We start from the raw sequence: 19918 nt of genomic DNA on the forward strand, positions 1-19918 counted from the left end.
ATGACAGATTAAAGCAAGACTACACAGCCTCAGAAAAAAGAAGATATGAGTGCAGGTATTCTTAAAGAGACACTTCAAAACACCCCCTAATAAAGTACAAAGTCCAAGGTTCTTCAACTGTAGCAAAAATGCTCAATGACAAAAGAGACCTAGTCCCTAAGGAATCCTTCTATTCAACCATATGAGGGTAGTTCCTCACTGGATGAGTAGTTTTCGCACTTGGCTGCCAATCTGGTGGTCCGAAGTTCGAATCCCAGCTCGGCCAACCCAAAATCAGAGGAATTTATTTCTGGTGATAGAAATTCATTTCTCGATATAGTGTGCTTCAATAAGCTGTGGGTCCCATTGCTAGGTAACCAATTAGTTCCTAGCCACGTAAAAATATCTAATCCTTTGGGCCAGCCCTAGGAGTGTTAATCAGTTCAGTAGTCTGGTAAAAGAAAGATATACTTAACTTAACCATAGGAAGGTAAAGAGAAGTGCAACATTGATGGTAACTACTCTGTATTTATCTCCTCTGCCAGAGCAGAAGCTACATGGCAGAAACCGACTCCTCAAACAAATCCACTGGCAACGTGGGAGGGACCAAGAGGTCAGGACACAACTGGGAAGATGGTTGGAAAGAGGGGGAAACAGAAGCATTAGCAATACCTGAAACAACCTCCTCACTTGTAACCCCCTTGCTAGAATGGTATCTAGCTTGAATTCCACCAAAAAATCCTGTATAATGGCAAAGTCAAAAGGAGAACATTAGGAGCAGTTGAACAATAATGACCACTTATATTCAGACAGATAAGAATGGAGGAAAAACTGTGAAAGTGAAATATGGAAACAGTAGAGATAGGTTCGACAACTGATAGAATCAAATTAACATTAAAATGAAAGCAACTTACTGAATATGCCTTAACTATAACATTTCAGTCTACTCCTAAGGTAGTAGCTACAGCATTGCTAACCTCACTACTGCTAAAATTTGGTGCGGAGACTTGTGCTTTCCAAAACAATCCTTCAGTGACTGAGCCAAAAGCTTAATAGAGTGTAATGAAGGAGAGGAATCTGTCCTAGGGAACAGATTAACCTCAACCCAAGAACCAATTGAATTCCCTGGCAGCAGACTCGACCATGTCACAGGGCAGTCCTAAGCTCTGGTTACTGATTAGCAAGAGCACCAACAGCTTTCCTCTCAAAGAGCCCCATAAAAAAGATCACACCCTATGGGGAGACATGGACTTGTTCCTTAATATGAAATTTGACAATCCTTGAAGAGGTTCCAAAAAAGATTCAAGTCCAAAGGGGGAGTAAAGGGCAGATTTAAAGTAGAAGGCTCAGTTCTAGGTAAAGGAGGAGAGTCAGAGATGGTAGAGTGACATTCAAAGGAGGAATCTGTCTAATACCCTCCTTTTCTTCTGTTTAAGGAATTTAAGCATAAAATCCTTTGACCACTCACTTCACTCTTCACACCTACATTCAACATTGCAATTCCGTCTCCCTGGAGCTGGCAGAAACAGTGTGCTATCTAGCTCAAAAGGAAACATTTTGCTTACACAGAAACCATTCCTGCAAGAAAACCAGTCCTTATTTTTGTTTCCCAAGGAAGACATCCTAACAAACAAAAGCCACAAGCCACAATACTATCATGATACAGCAATATTGTACAGCAACAACCAAACCAGCAAATGAACAAACCCCCTCATATGCCACTGTGGTAAGAATAATTCTGACAAGAAATAAAACATTCCAGACACACCTGTGTGAAAATCTGGTTGACTAGACCATCCTCTGGGACAGCCAAACACTCTTCTTCCTTTTATTTTGAATGCTGAAGATATAGCTATCTTTTAACAATAGGTAAGATTTGAAGATATAGCTATCATTAACAGTAGGTAAGATTCATCCCAAATACAATGTATATAGTAAGAAAGGGACTTGACTCCTAAGGCTGAGAATACCCACCCAAGCCTGAATTGACGGGGCATCTGGCACGAAAGGTCAATGTAAGCAAACCTTGAAAGAGTGGAATATTCCTTAAGCTTTCTGCACTTTCCTCACCCTTTTCATGCAAACTCTGAGGTGAGTTTTTGTGAGAAAGTTTTCCACTCAAGGATAAATTATTATCAATATCGACCAAGGTTATTTTCCAATAGCTTTGTAACGGAGGACCCAGAATAAAAAAAAACGGAGGACCCAGAATAAAAAAAAACAAGTGCTACATTGGTAGAGGTGCCTCCAGGGCTGTAATCCACTAATGAGATACCTTAAAAAATTAATTACAAGAGCATCAATTACTTTATCTAATCTATTTTTGAACTGCCATCACAATATTTAAAAAGCAAGTTACTTTTTTATGCAAATTTCTGCCCTAAGTAGAAGTTTGGCTTATGATTTCCCAGCCTTATGAGGTTCAGATAAATTACAAAAAATCCTTTAACAAATGGAATAATTCATACAATTAAGTCTCTAGGTGGGAATCCATCCATGTCAAAATTAGTAAATCATACAGTGTACTGTAGTGCAAAAGTGGATCTGCAACAACTAATATTCTTTACAACCACCTTAGGATAAGTCAGCCTAAGATTGGCAGAGTGAAATTTTGCAGTATCACAGGTCCAGAAACCTATAGCACTTGGCTTAATTAATTTATGAAATATGCTGAATTTGAATACCATTTTTAACATATACAAACTGCAAAAGAGAGACACCTACAAAAGCTTAACAGCTATCAAGAACCGCTAACAAACAGACACCGACGTTTGACAACTAGCACCTAATCAATCCCAAATTACCTTCTCAGATTCCCTAGTTTTATTACACAAGACAGGCAAATCTCACAATACCCATACAGAGTTCTAATTTTTTTTTAATTGAGTAATTCCAGACCAGCTGCATTTTAATATACAGTATTCATATTTAATTTCCAAAGATAAATCATAATTCTGAAAACTATCTCACAACTGAAACCCTTGTCAAGACAAATCACTTCAGTATACAGTGCACACATTGGAAATCTTTTATAAATCTGAATCTAAAGTATAATGAAAAAATATCTTAACGACAAAACTTCTCATACTTCAGCACAAACTTAAGCAGTTCCCTCCACCCGCCCCAGGACCTTTAGAAACGACACAACAATACATCCTAAGGTTACAAATAACCAAATAGGATTAGAGGCTGCTCTGGGAGCAACAGCCCACAGCAGCAAACTGTTGGCTCAATCAAGTACTACTATCCAACCAAACAAGTGGTAAAACTCCCCCAACCCCATCAAAGATGTTTACCTGAATGTCTTGCAATTAGTATGCTAATTTCACTTCTCTAATTATTTGGAACATTTAAACAATATCTAACCTACAATAACAAATAATACTTTAGGGCCATTAACTTACAGAATATAATATACCCCAAGGTGGCAACAACACAAAGTAAAAGTGCAAAGAAAAAACAAGTCCAAGAATATTCAATTTTGATGAAGGAAAAATGGATGTGAAAATTAGAGAAAAGATATGTCTCTTCAAGAAATATCATTTCTGATATACAAGGTTATTACGACTTAACAGATGAATAAACATGATATTGTTAAGATACAATAAAGTTTGTTCATACTTACCTGGCAGATATATATATAGCTGTATTCTCTGAAGTCCGACAGAATTTCTAAAACTTACGACACACGTAGTGGGAGTTAGGGTGGTTAGTACCCATTCCCGCCGCTGGGAGGCGGGTATCAGGAACCATTCCCATTTTCTATCAGATTTCTATCTCCACTGTCTCCTGAGGGGAGGTGGGTGGGTACTAAAATTATATATATCTGCCAGGTAAGTATGAACAAACTTTATTGTATCTTAACAATATCATTTTGTTCATGAAACTTACCTGTCAGATATATATATAGCTGAATCCCACCTTTGGCGGTGGGAGAGACAGAAAAAAGGATTTTAGAAAACATATAAATGTATATGATTGACATCTTGGTTCCTTACCTGTTAGCATAGCTGACTTCGTGATTACTGTCACCCAAGCCTGCTTCTGCTTCACTAGAGTTACCAACCAGGTAGTGACCTATGTAGTTGGTGCGCTCTAGATGATCTGTCAACGGGGACGGGACCACAATGTGACTAGACCATGACCATACTTCCGAGGGCAACGAGGCAAAAAACCACCACCTAAGTTAGCCTAACAACAAACTCCCATATACCAAAGGCTAAAGGAAGGGACGACTGTACTCGGCAGCCGACCCTACAACCATAAACATACAAATATTAAAAACTCACCTACCCTTTTCTATGGGAAAGGATGAGTGCTACCTCCTGCCCCCAAAATAGTGTCTGCGGCGACGTATGGTCCGAGAGAGTAACAGCTTTCATAGGTCGTTCTCACCTCCCGTAGGTAGTGAGAGGCGAACACTGAGTTACTCCTCCAAAAAGTAGCACTTAAAATGTCTTTAAGAGCCATGTTTTTCTGAAAGGCTATTGAGGTCGAAATAGCCCTTACTTCGTGCGCGTTAACTTTAAGTATCTTCAAGTCACTGTCTTTGCAAGAAGCGTGCGCCTCTTTAATGGTGTTTCTCAAAAAGAATGCCAGTGCATTCTTGGACATGGGCATGTTTGGTCTCTTGACCGAACACCATAAGTTCTCTGCAGAACCTCGGCAATCCTTCGTTCTACGAATATACTCTCTAAGAGCCCTAACAGGACACAGGACTCTTTCTGGCTCTTGACCAATGATCTCTGCCATACCCTTGATCTCGAATGTTCTAGGCCACGGATTGGAAGGGTTTTCGTTTTTGGCCAGAAACGACATATTCAAAGAGCAGACTGCATTATGCCCTTTGAAACCGACGTGTTTGCTGATAGCCTGTATTTCGCTAACTCTCTTCGCCGTCGCCAGAGCAGTTAGGAATACAGTTTTCTTCGTCAAATCCCGTAGAGACGAAGATGAAAGAGGTTCAAAACGATTTGACATCAAATATTTTAGGACCACATCCAGGTTCCACGAAGGTAGCTTCGGTAGTGGTACCTTGGTCGTTTCGAAAGATCTCAATAGATCATGGAGATCCTTATTGTTAGCGAGGTCAAGACCTCTATGGCGAAAGACTACAGATAGAACGCTTCTGTAGCCTTTAATAGTTGACACTGCCAACTTTAGATCTTGTTTCAGATAAAGCAAGAAGTCGGCGATCTGGCTCACAGAGGTAGTGGTAGAGGAAACTCCTTTTCTCTTACACCAACTTCTAAAGGCTGCCCACTTCGATTGGTAAACCGCGATTGATGATGGTCTCCTCGCGGTGGCGATAGCTTTAGCCACTGATTTCGAAAAACCTCTCCGCTCTGGTCCACTTTGGATAGTTCTGAACGCAGTCAGACTCAGGCGGAGAGGTTTTTGTGGTACCTCTCGAAGTGGGGCTGTTTGAGTAGATCTCTCCTTAACGGAAGAGATCTCGGATAATCCACTAGGTAGAACATCACCTCTGTGAACCAGATCGCTGCGGGCCAAAAGGGGGCGATTAAGGTCAACCTCGTCCCCTCCGATGCTGCAAATTTTCTCATTACCTCCCCCAGGATCTTGAAGGGGGGAAAAGCGTAGAGATCCAGGCCCGTCCAATCCCATAGAAGGGCGTCTACTGCTACTGCTCCCGGATCGAGAACCGGGGAGCAATACAGAGGAAGTCTCGCCGTCCTTGATGTTGCGAAGATGTCCACTAAGGGGCATCCCCAAAGACCCCACAGTTCCTGGCATACTTCTTGATTGAGAGTCCACTCTGTCGGCAATAACTGTCCTTGTCGACTGAGGAGATCTGCCCGGACGTTCTCGACTCCGGCAATGAATCTTGTCAATATTGTGACTTCTCTCTCCTTCGCCCAAAGCAGGATCTCTTTTGCTAGAGAAAACAGGGAGCGAGAGTGTGTTCCTCCTTGTTTCTTCAAGTATGCCAGGGCTGTGGTGTTGTCCGAGTTGATCTGAACCACACGACGGGAGACTTTGTACTGGAAGAACTGGAGCGCTAATTGAACCGCTGCCAGCTCTTTGAAGTTGATATGCCAGGTTACCTGTTCCCCTCTCCAGGTACCTGACACTTCCTCCCCCCCTAGAGTTGCTCCCCACCCCGTGGATGACGCGTCGGAGAACAACACTAGGTCGGGGTTCTGAAGCTTGAGGGATACGCCCTCTGACAGCTTCCACGGATCGAGCCACCATCTTAGATGGTTCTTCACCTCTTCCGAGATGTTTAACTTCATGTCGAAGTTGTCCTTTTCTGTCCAGCTGTCCGACAGAAAGAACTGAAGAGGTCGGAGGTGTAGCCTCCCCAGGGAAACAAACTTCTCCAGCGAGGAAATGGTCCCCAGCAGACTCATCCATTCCCTCACCGAGCATGAATCCTTCCCTAGAAAGGCTGACACTTTTTCTATGCCTTGTTGCTGACGTTCCTGGGACGGAAAAGCCCGAAAAGCCACTGAGTCCATCTGAATCCCCAGATACACGATGGACTGTGTTGGGGTCAGATGTGACTTCTCGAAGTTCACCAGAAGTCCCAGGGACGCAGCTAAGACAGAGTCGTCTTCAAATCCTTCAGGCACCGGGTCTGCGAGAGGCTCGTATGAGCCAGTCGTCTAGATAGAGCGAGATTCTGATGTTGGAAAGATGGAGCCACCTCGCCACGTTCTTCATTAAGATGGTGAAGATAAAAGGGGCCGTACTCAGTCCGAAGCAGAGAGCCCTGAATTGAAAGACCTTCCCTTTCAATACGAACCGAAGGTACTTCATCGATTGGGGATGTATCGGGACGTGAAAGTAGGCGTCCTGGAGGTCGAGTGATACCATCCAATCTCCAGGTCTTAAGGCCCCCAGAACTGACTGAGGTGTCTCCATCTTGAACCTCTGCTTCTCTATAAAGAGGTTTAGACGACTTACATCCAAGACGGGCCGCCACCCTCCCGATTGTTTCGGTACAAGAAACAATCTGTTGTAAAATCCTGGCGTTGCCAGGTCTAAAACCTGTTCCACTGCTCTCTTCTCGAGCATCTGCTCGAGCAGGTCGAAAAGAATCATTCGCTTTGTTAGCGGATACGATGGGGACAAGTCCCTGGGAGTGGAAGTCAACGGGGGCGGCTTTATGAAAGGGATCTTGTAACCCTTCTCTATGACGTCGAGAGACCAGGTGTCTGCCTCTCTTACTCTCCAGGCTTCTACAAACAACTGCAGCCTGGCTCCTACCGGTGACTGAAGGCACGATTTCTCACTTCTTACCCCTAGACTTGGAAGGGGCTCTACCTCTAGGAAGGCTTCTTCCTCGAGGAGACGATCTAGCGGAAGTCCCTCCACGAAAGGGCTTCTGCTTTCTAAACTGTTGTGTTCCAGACGACGTTGAAGGGCCAGCCGGACGTCTCGAAGACTGAGCCAACAGGTCTTGTGTGGCTTTCTCCTGCAGACTCACTGCCAGATCCTTCACCATAGCTTGGGGGAAGAGATGACTCGAGAAGGGAGCATACAAAAGTTCTGTCCTCTGAGCGGGAGAGACAGACTTAGCCGCGAAGTTGCAATAAAGCGACCTTTTCTTAAGAACCCCTGCTGAAAAATGAGAGGCTAACTCCTCTGAGCCATCCCTGACGGCCTTGTCCATGCATGACAATACACTGGACAGCTCCCCCAAGCTGATCGAGTCTGGCTTACGAGATTGGTTGTCTAAGGCTCCAAGACACCAGTCTAAAAAGTTGAACACTTCTAAGGACCTAAATAGTCCCTTCAAAAGATGGTCCAGTTCGGAAGTCGTCCAAGAAACCTTAGCCGATGCTAAAAGGGCCCTCCTTGAGGCATCCACCACGCTGGCGAAATCACCTTGAGCCGACGTAGGAACCTTCAATCCTAATTCCTCGCCTGTCTCATACCACATCCCTGCCTTACCGCTAAGTCTAGACGGAGGCAGGGCGAAAGTAGTTCTTCCTTTTGCTTTCCTAGACTCCATCCAGGCGTTTACCTTCCGGAAAGCTCTTTTCGTAGATAACGACGTCTTCATCTTCACGAAACCTGGAGACTTACTTGTCTTCGACGACGAAAACTGAGAAGGAGGAGAGGAGGAGCAGCTGGCTGAAAAGTATCGCCAAACGAATCACGAAGTAGTCGTGCCAAAACTTGATAATCTGACGAGGCAGACGTAGCAGGTTGATCATCATCAACATCCTCCGAAGAACCGCTAAGTTCTCCTTCTTCCCTACCCGAGTGCAAGTCCGAAGGAAGAGGCAGAAGTCCTTTAGCTCCAAGTCTCCTATCTGAACGATGAAAAGAAGACGAGGGTAACGGATCCTTAACAGTAACAGGATCAGGAGTCACTTTTAGAGGCGAACGTGCCAAAGTCTCGGGAACCACATCCGAGTGACAGCGAACTTCCACATTCGCGTCCACCGAGGTCTTACTAGAACGTCTACGAGCGTCCATCTGAGCGTCCAAAGTAGCGTTCTCTCGAGCGTCCAAATCAGCGTCCAACCTAGCGTCCAGCGAAGCGTCCAACGGAGCGTCCATCAAAGAGACTCTTCTACCGTCCCGCGAAGCGTCCTTCCGAACGTCCAGCGAAGAAACTTGATCCACTGCCCGACTAACATAACGTTGAGCGTCAACACTGTCATGTCGAAGACGTGCAGAACGCAAATCGTCGTCAGCAGAAGCGTCGAAGTCGGAACGCCGAGCGTCCTCTCTACGGGAAGGGAGAGGAGCATGCAGAGAACTCTCTCTAACTTGGCGTATAACGTCACCTCTAGATGAACCCCCCCCTGGGGAGCCCAAACGACGTCTAGAGGGCGAAAATTTCAGAAGACGGGGACGAAAAAAGGAGCCCCCATTGGAGAAGACTGCTTAGATCTCTTGATAGGCAGTCTATCGTCTTTCCTTCGACGCGGGACCGTCTCCTTCTGTTTCAGTAAAGCGTCCAGTTGCCGCTGCATCGCAATGATGATCTCCGTCTGAGATGTCTCCTTACGCGGAGACGAGCTGCGCTTGCGAAGAAGGAGAGGGGCGAGGGGACGCCTTCTTCCTTCTCCCAGGCAACAGCCTTGGCTCTAGAGCGACTGGGGCGCTCGAGGGCGCAGTCATCGTCGGATGACGTCCTATACTTCTTCTGGGGAGGAAAGGCTACGCTTTCCGGAGAAGAATGCCACTCAGACATAGCATGACGTGAAGCGTCCAGCTCTTGAAGAGTCCTCTTCAGAGGTCGCGAATCCGATCGAGATTCCCACCCCTTGCGCGGGGGGGACGCGTCGGAAGACGAGAAACAATCCTTAAGGATACGTGCTCGAGCACGCACCTTAGCAGCCTGGGAAGCGTCCACAGGAACTGCTGAAGGGACGCCAGATCGGTGGGGGTTCCCCGTAACCCTCCTTCGGCCTTCGACATGCCCTCTCCCTGAGTCCTGGGAGTCCGGCAGAGGTCCCAGCTAGAGGCGCTATAGGGCCGATCTGACGCCCCCTCCACTTCACTAGGGGCACTATCACTGCACTTATTTTGCCTGTTTTCAAGGGCAAGCACTTTAGATTCAAGCGTCTTCAATGAATCTAGAATAAGCGAAAGGGCATTACCCTCCGCAGACACCACTTGAGGGCCCGAAGGCAACACTACAGGGTTAGGAGACACAAATTCTAAAGGAGGGTTAAAAGGGGATACATTAATACCCTGTCTGCTACCCGACTTACTCCTGGAGGAAGACCTCCTAATCCTATCACGTTCTAACTTCTTAACGTAGGATTCATACGTCTTCCATTGCAAATCATCTAAGCTTTCACACTCATTACAGCGCAAATCAAATCTACACTCTTGCCCCCTACACCCTTTACACAATGTGTGAGGATCAACCAAGGCTTTTGGAAGCCTAACCTTGCATTCCACCTTCGAGCACACCCTGGCGCTAGCAGAACTACATCCAGACATTTTTTAGGGAAAAATCTAAGCCAAAATCAAAAAACAGTCCAAATCACGTATGCCAAGCTATCGATCCAATCAAAAAACCAAAAAGTCAAGAGGATACTCAAGCAATATGAAAAGTTTTCCAAAATCCTGAGGCGGAGGTGTGTAAACAGGTGTTTACGACACCGGCGACAGAAGAAATCTGATAGAAAATGGGAATGGTTCCTGATACCCGCCTCCCAGCGGCGGGAATGGGTACTAACCACCCTAACTCCCACTACGTGTGTCGTAAGTTTTAGAAATTCTGTCGGACTTCAGAGAATACAGCTATATATATATCTGACAGGTAAGTTTCATGAACAAAACTTAATTTACTGTTAACATTAGTATATTTTGAAAGTTACTTACTTCTTTCCAAGAGCCATTAAGCCATACAACACACCAGTCATAAATATGAGACCAGATCCAAACACGGTGGATAAGCCAGGGCACATGATGATTGCAGGCAATGCTATACTGTAAAAGGAATAAAGATTAAAATCAAGGGTGCTTAGCAAGGTGTTAGTTATAAGACAGCTTTATTTAAAAGTTCTCAAGCCTTTAGAGCTGGCAAGTAAGACTTGTTTGCATGGTGAAAAATTATATATAAAACTGAAACTGCAAATAATTCTTAACAGTCACTGCCAGTCTTCCTACGTACAACTGATTCAAATGATTAGTTCTCTTCACTCTCTGTTATCATTTGCACTTAGTCTGTATTCCACTTTGTCTATATCTCTATTTTCATCCTTCCTCTCCCTAATTTTTTTTAGCTCCATCCTGTGGTTGATGTCTTGCTACTTCCACTATACCCATTTCACTCTCAATACTTGTCCAAAGCAAGTGAAAACTAATTTATAGCCCCTGAACACAACATAGCTGTCATTTCCTCTTTGGCAAATTGATCTTCCCAACAAACTCCAGCTATGGATCAACTTTTTCAGGTTGCACATTTCCAGAATCTAGCACTGACTCATCATCAAAATTTTCAGTCTCCTATTCTCTCTTTATATGCATACAGTACCAGGCATCATAAATCCATAGTCATTTAAACTACAACCCTACCACATAGTACTGCACTTGCCTGCTTCAAAACACACAAATTACTGTATGCAACACACACACATCCAGCATCCACATTACCACTTTCTAGACTGCAGTAAAACTATTACATACATACATTCATACAGTACACTGATTTCCAAACTAATTTTTCTAGATATCAATCTTTCTGATGAGGATGTTCATTTTATATTTCAATACATAGAGGGCTTGTAGTTTGTAAAATACACTAGTAAATCAAAATGAAAACAAACAAATTATTATAACTCTTCTTACATCACATAAAATGCTGCTTTCTGCCAATGGGGTCGAGTTTCAACCCAATTCGAATATCTTTGAACAAACTCCACGAACATACAACAACACGGCGCTTCAGCAGAGATCACAATAAACGCAGCCATCCTGAAAAAAAAGAAGATAGCATATACATTATAAACATGACAAATTTTTAATCAATTTGGATTTTTCATAGCTAACAAACCTTCAGTCTTTACAATATGATAATCCTCTAGCACCAACTGGAAACTGGTTAAAAAACAAAGATTGCAAAGCAAGGTAGAAGTTGGTCACTGATCCAGGATATGAGAAGGGCAGCTAGAGGTGGGCAGTTAATGTTAAGACCTCAGGTTTGTTAGCTATGAAAAATACAAAGATTAAAAATTTGTCATTTGTTCACACATGGAACAAAGCTTCAGTCTTAACAAGAGGATAGACTTATACTTGGAGGCAGGTACAAGTACCCTGAACTGGCTGGGGGTTCAGCCCACCTGACCACCCTTCCTAGAAGATCAAGTCCTAAAGAAGAGGGTCTGAGGTCATGAGAGAATAGATAAGCGAGTACCTAAAAACTCAGCCTGCTGGGATTTAACACAATGTGAAATGTCCAGATTCATTGCATTCGTGGATGGTAAGGAGAACTCTGGCTGTTCAAGCAACAAACCATGTAGGCCACAGGGGTTTATTACCACTCCTCCCTCCCTTTGTCAGAGAGAGGAGTAAGTGCTGTTGAGAAGCAGATTTGTTTATTGTATAGAAACCAAATAACTGCAACCAGTGTGGCTGCCACACTCACCTGCATCAGACCAGTTCCAGCTTATGACGCGTCTTATTCTTCAACCAGCCCGTAAGAAGAAGAAAGGAAAATAGAGAAAGGAGGAGACCAGCCATCTCACTCAATCTCTCTTCCACACAATCATCTTAGGTACGATACAAACTGTCCTGTCAGGGGCACTGAATGAGCTACACAACTTGTTGGGCAGCCACCACCAGTCCCAAGGAAAAGGTGTCCAAGGACCTGTGGGCAATGTCCTTCAGGGAAATGAAGTGAACATGGTCTGCTGAAGACAGGAACCAGCATTCAAAACCATATGAACAGACAAGTTCTTCGGAAATGCCAGAGAGGAACTCATTCTTCTGATGTCATCTGCTCTAGCCTGCATAGACTCAGTAACAGAACTATAAGGTGAGGAGTATACCTGCTTAATCACCACACGCAGCTGGAATGAAATGGTGATTTGGACACTCCCATTCTGGACCACCTGGTGCTAAGAAAAAGTCTATGACACCTAGGCCTTAGGTGAAGAGTCCTTTTTAGATAGCAGTGCAGAGCTCTGACAGGACAAAGCAAAACACTCCCATGGATTGCTGTCCACAAACTCATTAAGAGAGGGAATTGAATATATTAATTTTGCTGCATATATTTATCCACAACTTTTTTCATTGTGAAGGCATGGAGTTTAAATAAACCAAGAATTAAATCTAAAGCACTTCCATTATTTGACTTGATGAAACAAGATTCAATGATATTCCTTTTAACTGTACCATTGAATCTTGTTTTATTAAGTAAAATAATGGAAGTGTTCTAAATTTAAGTCTTGGTTTATTTAAACTCGATGTCTTCATAATGAAAAAAGTTGTAGATAAATATAAGCAACAAAATTAATATATTCAGTTTTATCATGTTTTTGGACTTTGTATGGGTTCATTTTAGTTTCTAAAATAATCATGCAAGTAACAACAGACTTTCATACAGTAAATTAAATTAGGAGTAACAATTTTTCTCCCATTCTTAGCATTTAACAAAAAAATTTGAGTTCGTTACATTTTGGTTCTTTTAAGATCTCGCGTCATGTTGCTGAGAACACCAAGGTTTCTCAGTTTAGTATTATGAGCTTTCACTGTACATTCATAGGTCTCTTCATTTACTCAACTTTGTTTTATGCAATGTACAAAGCAAATAAAAATATTACTACTGATTATATCTAATATACAGTAAGACTTTTTTTCTTAATATCCAGGCAATTGTAGTTTGACTTTGTACTCTTATGTAAAATGTCAATATGCTCCTAACTGCAATTCAGTTTACCAAATTTTAAGTAAGTGAACCAAGCTTCTTGCTAAGTATAGGTAACCTTTTATTCACTAGACAAATATGTATCAAATTCATGACAATCTGCACTTCTCATAGATATCACAAACAAACCTAGTCTCTCTTATATGGATACATCTTGGGCAAAAGCTCAGCAACAAGGTACAGTGGAGCCTTGGTTTTTGTACATGATCCGTTCCAGAACGTCCCATGAAGTCTGTAATGTACAAAATCCGAAACAACAATTTCCATAAGGAATAATGTAAGTACAATTAATACGTTTCAGACACCCAAAAATATCAACAAAAATGCATTTTAAAGGGAATAAACACAGTTTTAAATACAGAAAACAATGAGAAAAATGTAAATGTAAATGACTAAAGAAATAAATAAATGAACATTTAACATCACTCTTACCTTTATGGAAGATGGAGACGTGGGGAGAGGGAGGAGGAGGAGAGGTTATTGTTTAGAAGAGGAATCTCCCTCCACGACTTCAGGTATCAAGGACCTATCTGGTGTTACTGTTCTTTGTTTTTTACTGGCACTATATGAGTTTACTTCCCCTTTTCATTTTTTACTGGCACTAGACTAGAACCAGCTTGAAAGTCACTGGACCTCTGTTGTACAACAAAACCTTCCAGAGACATTTGTTTCTGCCATTTCTTAAAAATTTGCCTAATTTAAACACAGCATCATCATTAGAGATGTTGGAAACACGGATTACGTCTTTGTTGGGATGATAATTCTCCACAAAATCTTTTACATCATACTACTTTGCAAACATGTCCTTAATCACTGAAGTAGGCACATTGTGTATGCCCATTCGCTTTCTGAATTTTTCAAACCAGCCTCCACTGGTCTTGTTGTAAGCATTTTCTCACTGAGATTGACATGCAACACCCTGCAACACTTTGCTACGAATTTTCTCAAATTATATGGTGCTTCTCGCCTTTTTTTACAGAAGAGTTAACACTTGGAACTTTCTTTGGCCCCATGATGTCTTATTTAGCGGTTGCACTTGAATTAAAAGCACAAAAACAATGAGTACAAACTAGAATTGGTCACAAAAGAACATGGGATGCTTTGTTTGGGCACTCGGTACAGGGACTAGTAACACAGCAGGCCCTGGAAGGAGCATTTCTGAGTGTACAAAAAATGAGGATCAAAACCCGAGACAGAATTCCATCAGATAATCTATGAATTTCATCAAAAAAAAGTCTATGAAAACCAGGGCATAGGAAAACCGAAGTTCCACAGTAGTTAACTAGAAGCATGTGATTGGAAGGGGTGAGGAATCCACCCATTCATTCATTCCACTGTCAATATCACTTTTCTTCTAGCAACATGGACAACTGGGAGCTTTAGTGCTATTATTTTTTAATTTAAAAGGGTCACAAAGTCACATTTCTATATGAAAGGGATTGTCTTTGAATAGGAAATGAAAACTTGAGTAAGACAAAGTTAAAGAAGGACCAAAATAAATGGATCAAAGATTAAAAGTTAAAAGCAGTTGTAATCAAGCTTAAATTGACAGCGAAAAGCCCAAAGACCTGCATAGTATGCTTGACTAGACACCATAGTTAATACCCAAAATGGGAATAATATTTTGGAACTCATCACTCCCAGTAACATTAAATTTGTGTATACTTACATCTGCCATATACCAGCAACAATACATAAGGGGTAGACTGTGATGCAGTTGAAAACACCAAGACATAAGGCAACTGAAAATCGAGAGAAGAGGTTAAATTAATGCAAACAAGTATTATTTAGCTAATGCTATTCAATGGAAAAATACATTACAACAAAATGAGTGAGGCAACTTCCTCATGCTTAGAAAGTCATACAATATCTCTGAAAACAATTCATCAATTATAATATATGTACAAGGTATTTAACTACTCTACAAAAACATTTAATAAGTGGAAAATAAAACAAATATGACTGAAATTTGGAAACTTGGAAAAATTAATACAATATCTTGCACAAAATGCTAGCCTCTCCTTATGCCATCAAGCATAGTATATATTTCAATTTCATGTCTACCCAACACTCAAACCATCAACACATACTGCGTGTACTGCATATGCAACAATGAACAAGAAAAAGCATGAAAAGAGCAAAACTGCTACAAAAATGAAAGACGCTAAATTCATTAGCGAATTTGGCTTTACTTTCAAGACCTAATCACATATGTAAAGCAAGTTTACCAATCATAAAATGTAACTAGCTGAAAAAAAAAAAAAAAACTATAAACAGCGGTATCAACTGAAACCTTTGTTTGCAACCAACCCTTCTATCTAATAACAGAAACCTCACCAGCAGGAGATGGACTCCAGGCAACCTACAGCTAGTCTCTTAGAAGCAGCCACATAACCAACCTTGCATATGACACCCAACACTGACAGTCTTCTGCAACAAATTATGTAGTTCTTTTAATCCAGGTTCTATTTTTGTTTACAAGCAAACTACTTTAAGAACTCAGAATACTTTAGCCCACAGAAAAATCAATAATGTATTATCTTGTAATGTATTGTAACACAGGGATACCAACAGTAATCTAACTGCCTTCCTGTTTGAGATTTTAAGGTTTTTCATCGACTTCATAATTAATCCCAAAACAATGTCATTTACAGAAAACTGTAGTGCCCATCCTAATACACAACTGCTTTTTGCAAAGAACTGTAAGAATTTCCATCTCCACTCAGCTAATGAAGCATTATTCAAATTGGGTTGAGTATATCATGACGAACAATTCTCCATCACCATTAGTGACATTGATACTAACACTGTTTTGGAAAATAGTTCAAAGCCTTACAAAATACGGCAAGCTCCCATTTGATATCAGTAAGACGAAGAGGAAAATGCAAATTTTCTTATTCTCACTGTTAAAATGGCAGATTTTACATAATATTAATATGGAATACACCATATGATTCTTCTGATATTTCTCTGCAAACAAATAAGTCCTGTGAAGCATCTTTGGTAAAGTGGAGCCAGACTAAAAAGCTAACAGGTATATATAGGAATTAGGAAAATCTTGGGGAGAAGGGTTCTACAGGATAAAAGTCCACTTGGGTGAGGTTAGGTGACATGGAGGGCAAAGGCCCCCACCTAGCCACACAAGGAACTTTTATTTGAAGTTACACTACGATGCATCAAGATTGAAATGGCATTTAGCTTATACTGTATATATAGTGGTAGCTGTATCTAAACTGAGTGCCCTGGACATGAAAGGCATATTTTTACATGATCTCAACTTAAGCAGTATTTTTTTTTTTCCCACCATCAACTGTTGGTTGAAATCACCAGCTGTTGTCTGCAAACCAAATGCCAAAGATCCCACTAAGTCCTCCTATCGCTGAAAGGCAAGGGTGCAAACAAACAAAAACATGCAATGTTAACTGACAACAATCAACACAAACCCAAATACCTGGATAATCAATTTGAAAAATAAATACCGGAGTCATAAGCCAAAAAAATTTTTTTTAAGTAAAAATAAACTAATGAGTTTTAGGCCCTAGCTTTCATTTCACCCTTACTTAACCTGCAAATCATAAATAAAATTTATAATTGGAAAGATAATCAAATAAAAGCCATTTCACTCAATGCCAAAGCAACTTTACGGAAGTCTTAAAAGATCATTCAACATTTAACCACTAAATTATACAGCCGGACATCTTGTATCAAGTCAGTAGTAGGCTATGTCAATGTAACTTGGTAACCAGTCACTGCAGCCTCAAGCGAAGCTAAAAACTGTTACAAAATTTAATAAACTTTGACACATTACCCTAACGATACATGGCAAATATTGTTGGGTCTAGCTTTTGCTTAAATTATCATGGTAGCCTAAAACTAATCTTTAGCCTATCGGCCTGTAACCAGAAGCCATACGATCACAAGCTATGAAGCAGTTCAAGAAAGAAATAATCTGAATTTGATGCTTAAGGTGCAGTTCATGCAAAAACTTAAAAACAAACATATCTGAAGTTTAATTTGTCATATGTAAACTTATAAAATGGTGCCCATTACAAAAATGTGCCATTCCCACTACCGTTTTCAAAACTGATGATTTTCAACCCATTTTGGTTTCAAATGTGCAATCAGTCTACCATCTTTGATATGATGCAATACATTTCACATCAAATTAGTTGTTAAGTCGAACATTGTACATCATCTTATTTGTAGTGCAGAATAAATTATCATCAATTGTGGCACTGAGTATCTGCAGTAAAGGTATTTATTCTCAGGAAGCTGAAAAAACTTATGTTGAAGTTTCTTATCCAGTGCTCTTTAGTCTCCTTCACATGCACTGCAATACAATAATCACACCTACTGAAAATTTACTATTACCAAGATATTCAGGCTACCAAATCTGTTAATATTAGTCCTAGATAATGAACCCAAACTTTGCTGGGGGTCCATATTCAAGTAAAAATTTACATTTTCTTCACCAATCATACTAGCAAATGTTTAGCATATGTAATGGCTAACGTTCAACATAGCCTTCCAGGCACAGGGAACAACTTGATAATAGCTTAGTCTGACAAAACTATCATAATTACTTGCATGATATCCCCATGGGAGTGAAAATAATTAATTTCAGCATACAGGCCCCTAGTACATATGGACTCAAGTATCCAAGGGAAGCTTAACCAAACCAACCTATCTCTACGCTTCAATTCTGACCTAGCCTACGGGTGACCTACCTACCTGGGGCTAACCCACCCACTGGAATAACAGACTCTAGTTTAGCCCATAAGGTTAAATATGTCATAAGAACCTAGGATACAAATCTAGCTTGCCTCACCAACCTATCTCGAAGCTTCAATTATGACCTAGCCTACAGGTGACCTACCTACCTGGGGCTAACCTACCAGCTGTGATAAACGACTCTAGTTTAGCCCAAAAGGTTAAGTGTGTCATCCTAAGAATCATGTGTAGCTTCGTCCAAAATAATTTTAAAAATTAAATTATGTAAATGGGCTGTGATTATCTAAATAAAAAGGAAAAAATTGCGTAAAACTGCCGGAACATTCGAGATAGCTAGCTAGGTAGGTACTAGGTGATGTCAGGCTTGCCTACCCTAAAGGAACCCGGGCTAAATGGACAAATTCAATACATTCAGCCCCGCAGTCATAGAACAGAATCCTCCCACGAGAAAAATAAAAACCACATTCTCATCCCAAAAACTAGTAAAAGCAGCGACGACCAGCGACCCAGAGTAAAAAAAAAAAACGAAGCAGGCAGGACCAGAGTAGATGTGTGGGAGAACGAGCGAGCAGATCACATCACACTTTCTCCCCTTCGCCACTTACTTATGCCTCCTCCACAGCCCACACCACGGGCTCCGTATTTTTGCCACCAAGGAATAGCCTCCTGCTGGCCTGGGGCATTCATTTTCAGGGCGTCCTTGCGGTATTTACACTAAAGAAATGGTTCACAGCACAGCCGATCTACGGCACCACGACCTGATAGCTAGTATTCGTCGATGACAGCTGACAACAGAACAAACGACGACGACTAGCCCCAATGTCCTCCGTAACCTTTGGTACGGGATCACTAAACAACATTTTGAACGTCGTTTTACGTGGTTAACGTTGATTTATCATAGAATTTTTGTTTCATAGATAACATTAGTTACCATCAATTTATTTATCACATATAACAATATATAGATAGCGTTTAATCAATCTCTCTCTCTCTCTCTCTCTCTCTCTCTCTCTCTCTCTCTCTCTCTCTCTCTCTCTCTCTCTCTCTCTCTCTCTCTCTCTCTCTCTCTCTCATTTAACGTTTGTTGGACCATTTGTGAAGTAATTGATGCAATGAAATAAGTGGTTTGAAAGATAAGGAGTTTCTATGACTTACATCGTGGTATGAGATGTGTAATTCAACAGGAAAAACATCTCGCACATTGCATTAGATGAAGTCATAAAGTTGCAATATATTGCACATATAGTACTACATGCCACGCTCGTATTTTCAGTTCTACTTCTGGTCCGACATACTCATTTCAGATACATATATTGTGGTTTTCACTGACAATTAGCTGTGGTGTAATGAATTTAATATTATGGCAAGATGCTTCTGGATTTGTTGCAAAGCACACGAACACAATAAAACAACTTTGAGACGACAGTCAACATGCAAAGATAACCGCGGGCCCGTGAGCAGCATCTTAATAGCCTAGTCAGCCGTCCTTGACTGTTGCGAAGACAATATGTAAATCAGAATGATTACAAGGATTTTTATAATACGATTTGTCAATAAATGAGAAATTTTCAGTTTTTCTTTTTAATTCAACTGCTCAGTAGATCCAGCCGTTTTTTTTTATTTCAATAACTGTTCTTTCGATTCTACTGTTTTTTTTATCAAGAACCTTCTATGGGTTCAGCCTAATTTTTTAAAGCAACTTCCCTATGGGGTACGCATTCTATTTGCACAGCTGTTCTTTCAACAGCTGCTCGAAGAGTTCCACTAAAATTTTACCAGTTAATTTTCCTAAGATTTGTCTATCTTCGCTTACTCGGTGAGTAAGCATACAAACTACTACTTTGTTGT

General features: G+C 41.2%; 1 protein-coding gene across 6 annotated transcripts in view; it reads right to left on the minus strand.

Annotated features, from left to right (window-relative positions):
• LOC135221857 (calcium channel flower homolog) overlaps window positions 1-18895 on the minus strand; it is a 35678-nt gene extending 16783 nt beyond the window's left edge. For 3 of the 6 annotated variants that reach the window (XR_010316108.1, XM_064259799.1, XM_064259801.1), the window contains exons 1-4: window positions 18676-18895; window positions 15009-15081; window positions 11263-11388; window positions 10294-10401 (exon numbers count right to left, since the gene is read on the minus strand). Coding sequence is in view for 4 of the 6 variants with exons in the window: in XM_064259799.1 (XP_064115869.1) it covers window positions 10294-10401; window positions 11263-11388; window positions 15009-15081; window positions 18676-18757 (389 nt within the window). In the remaining 2 variants the exon portion in view is untranslated. The remainder of the gene's footprint in view (window positions 1-10293; window positions 10402-11262; window positions 11389-15008; window positions 15082-18675) is intronic. The other 3 variants (XR_010316107.1, XM_064259800.1, XM_064259798.1) reach the window with 1 other exon arrangement.
• Between the last annotated feature and the right edge of the window lie 1023 nt (window positions 18896-19918).

Source organism: Macrobrachium nipponense, chromosome 3 (assembly GCF_015104395.2).
Source record: "Macrobrachium nipponense isolate FS-2020 chromosome 3, ASM1510439v2, whole genome shotgun sequence".
NCBI lineage: Eukaryota > Metazoa > Arthropoda > Malacostraca > Decapoda > Palaemonidae > Macrobrachium > Macrobrachium nipponense.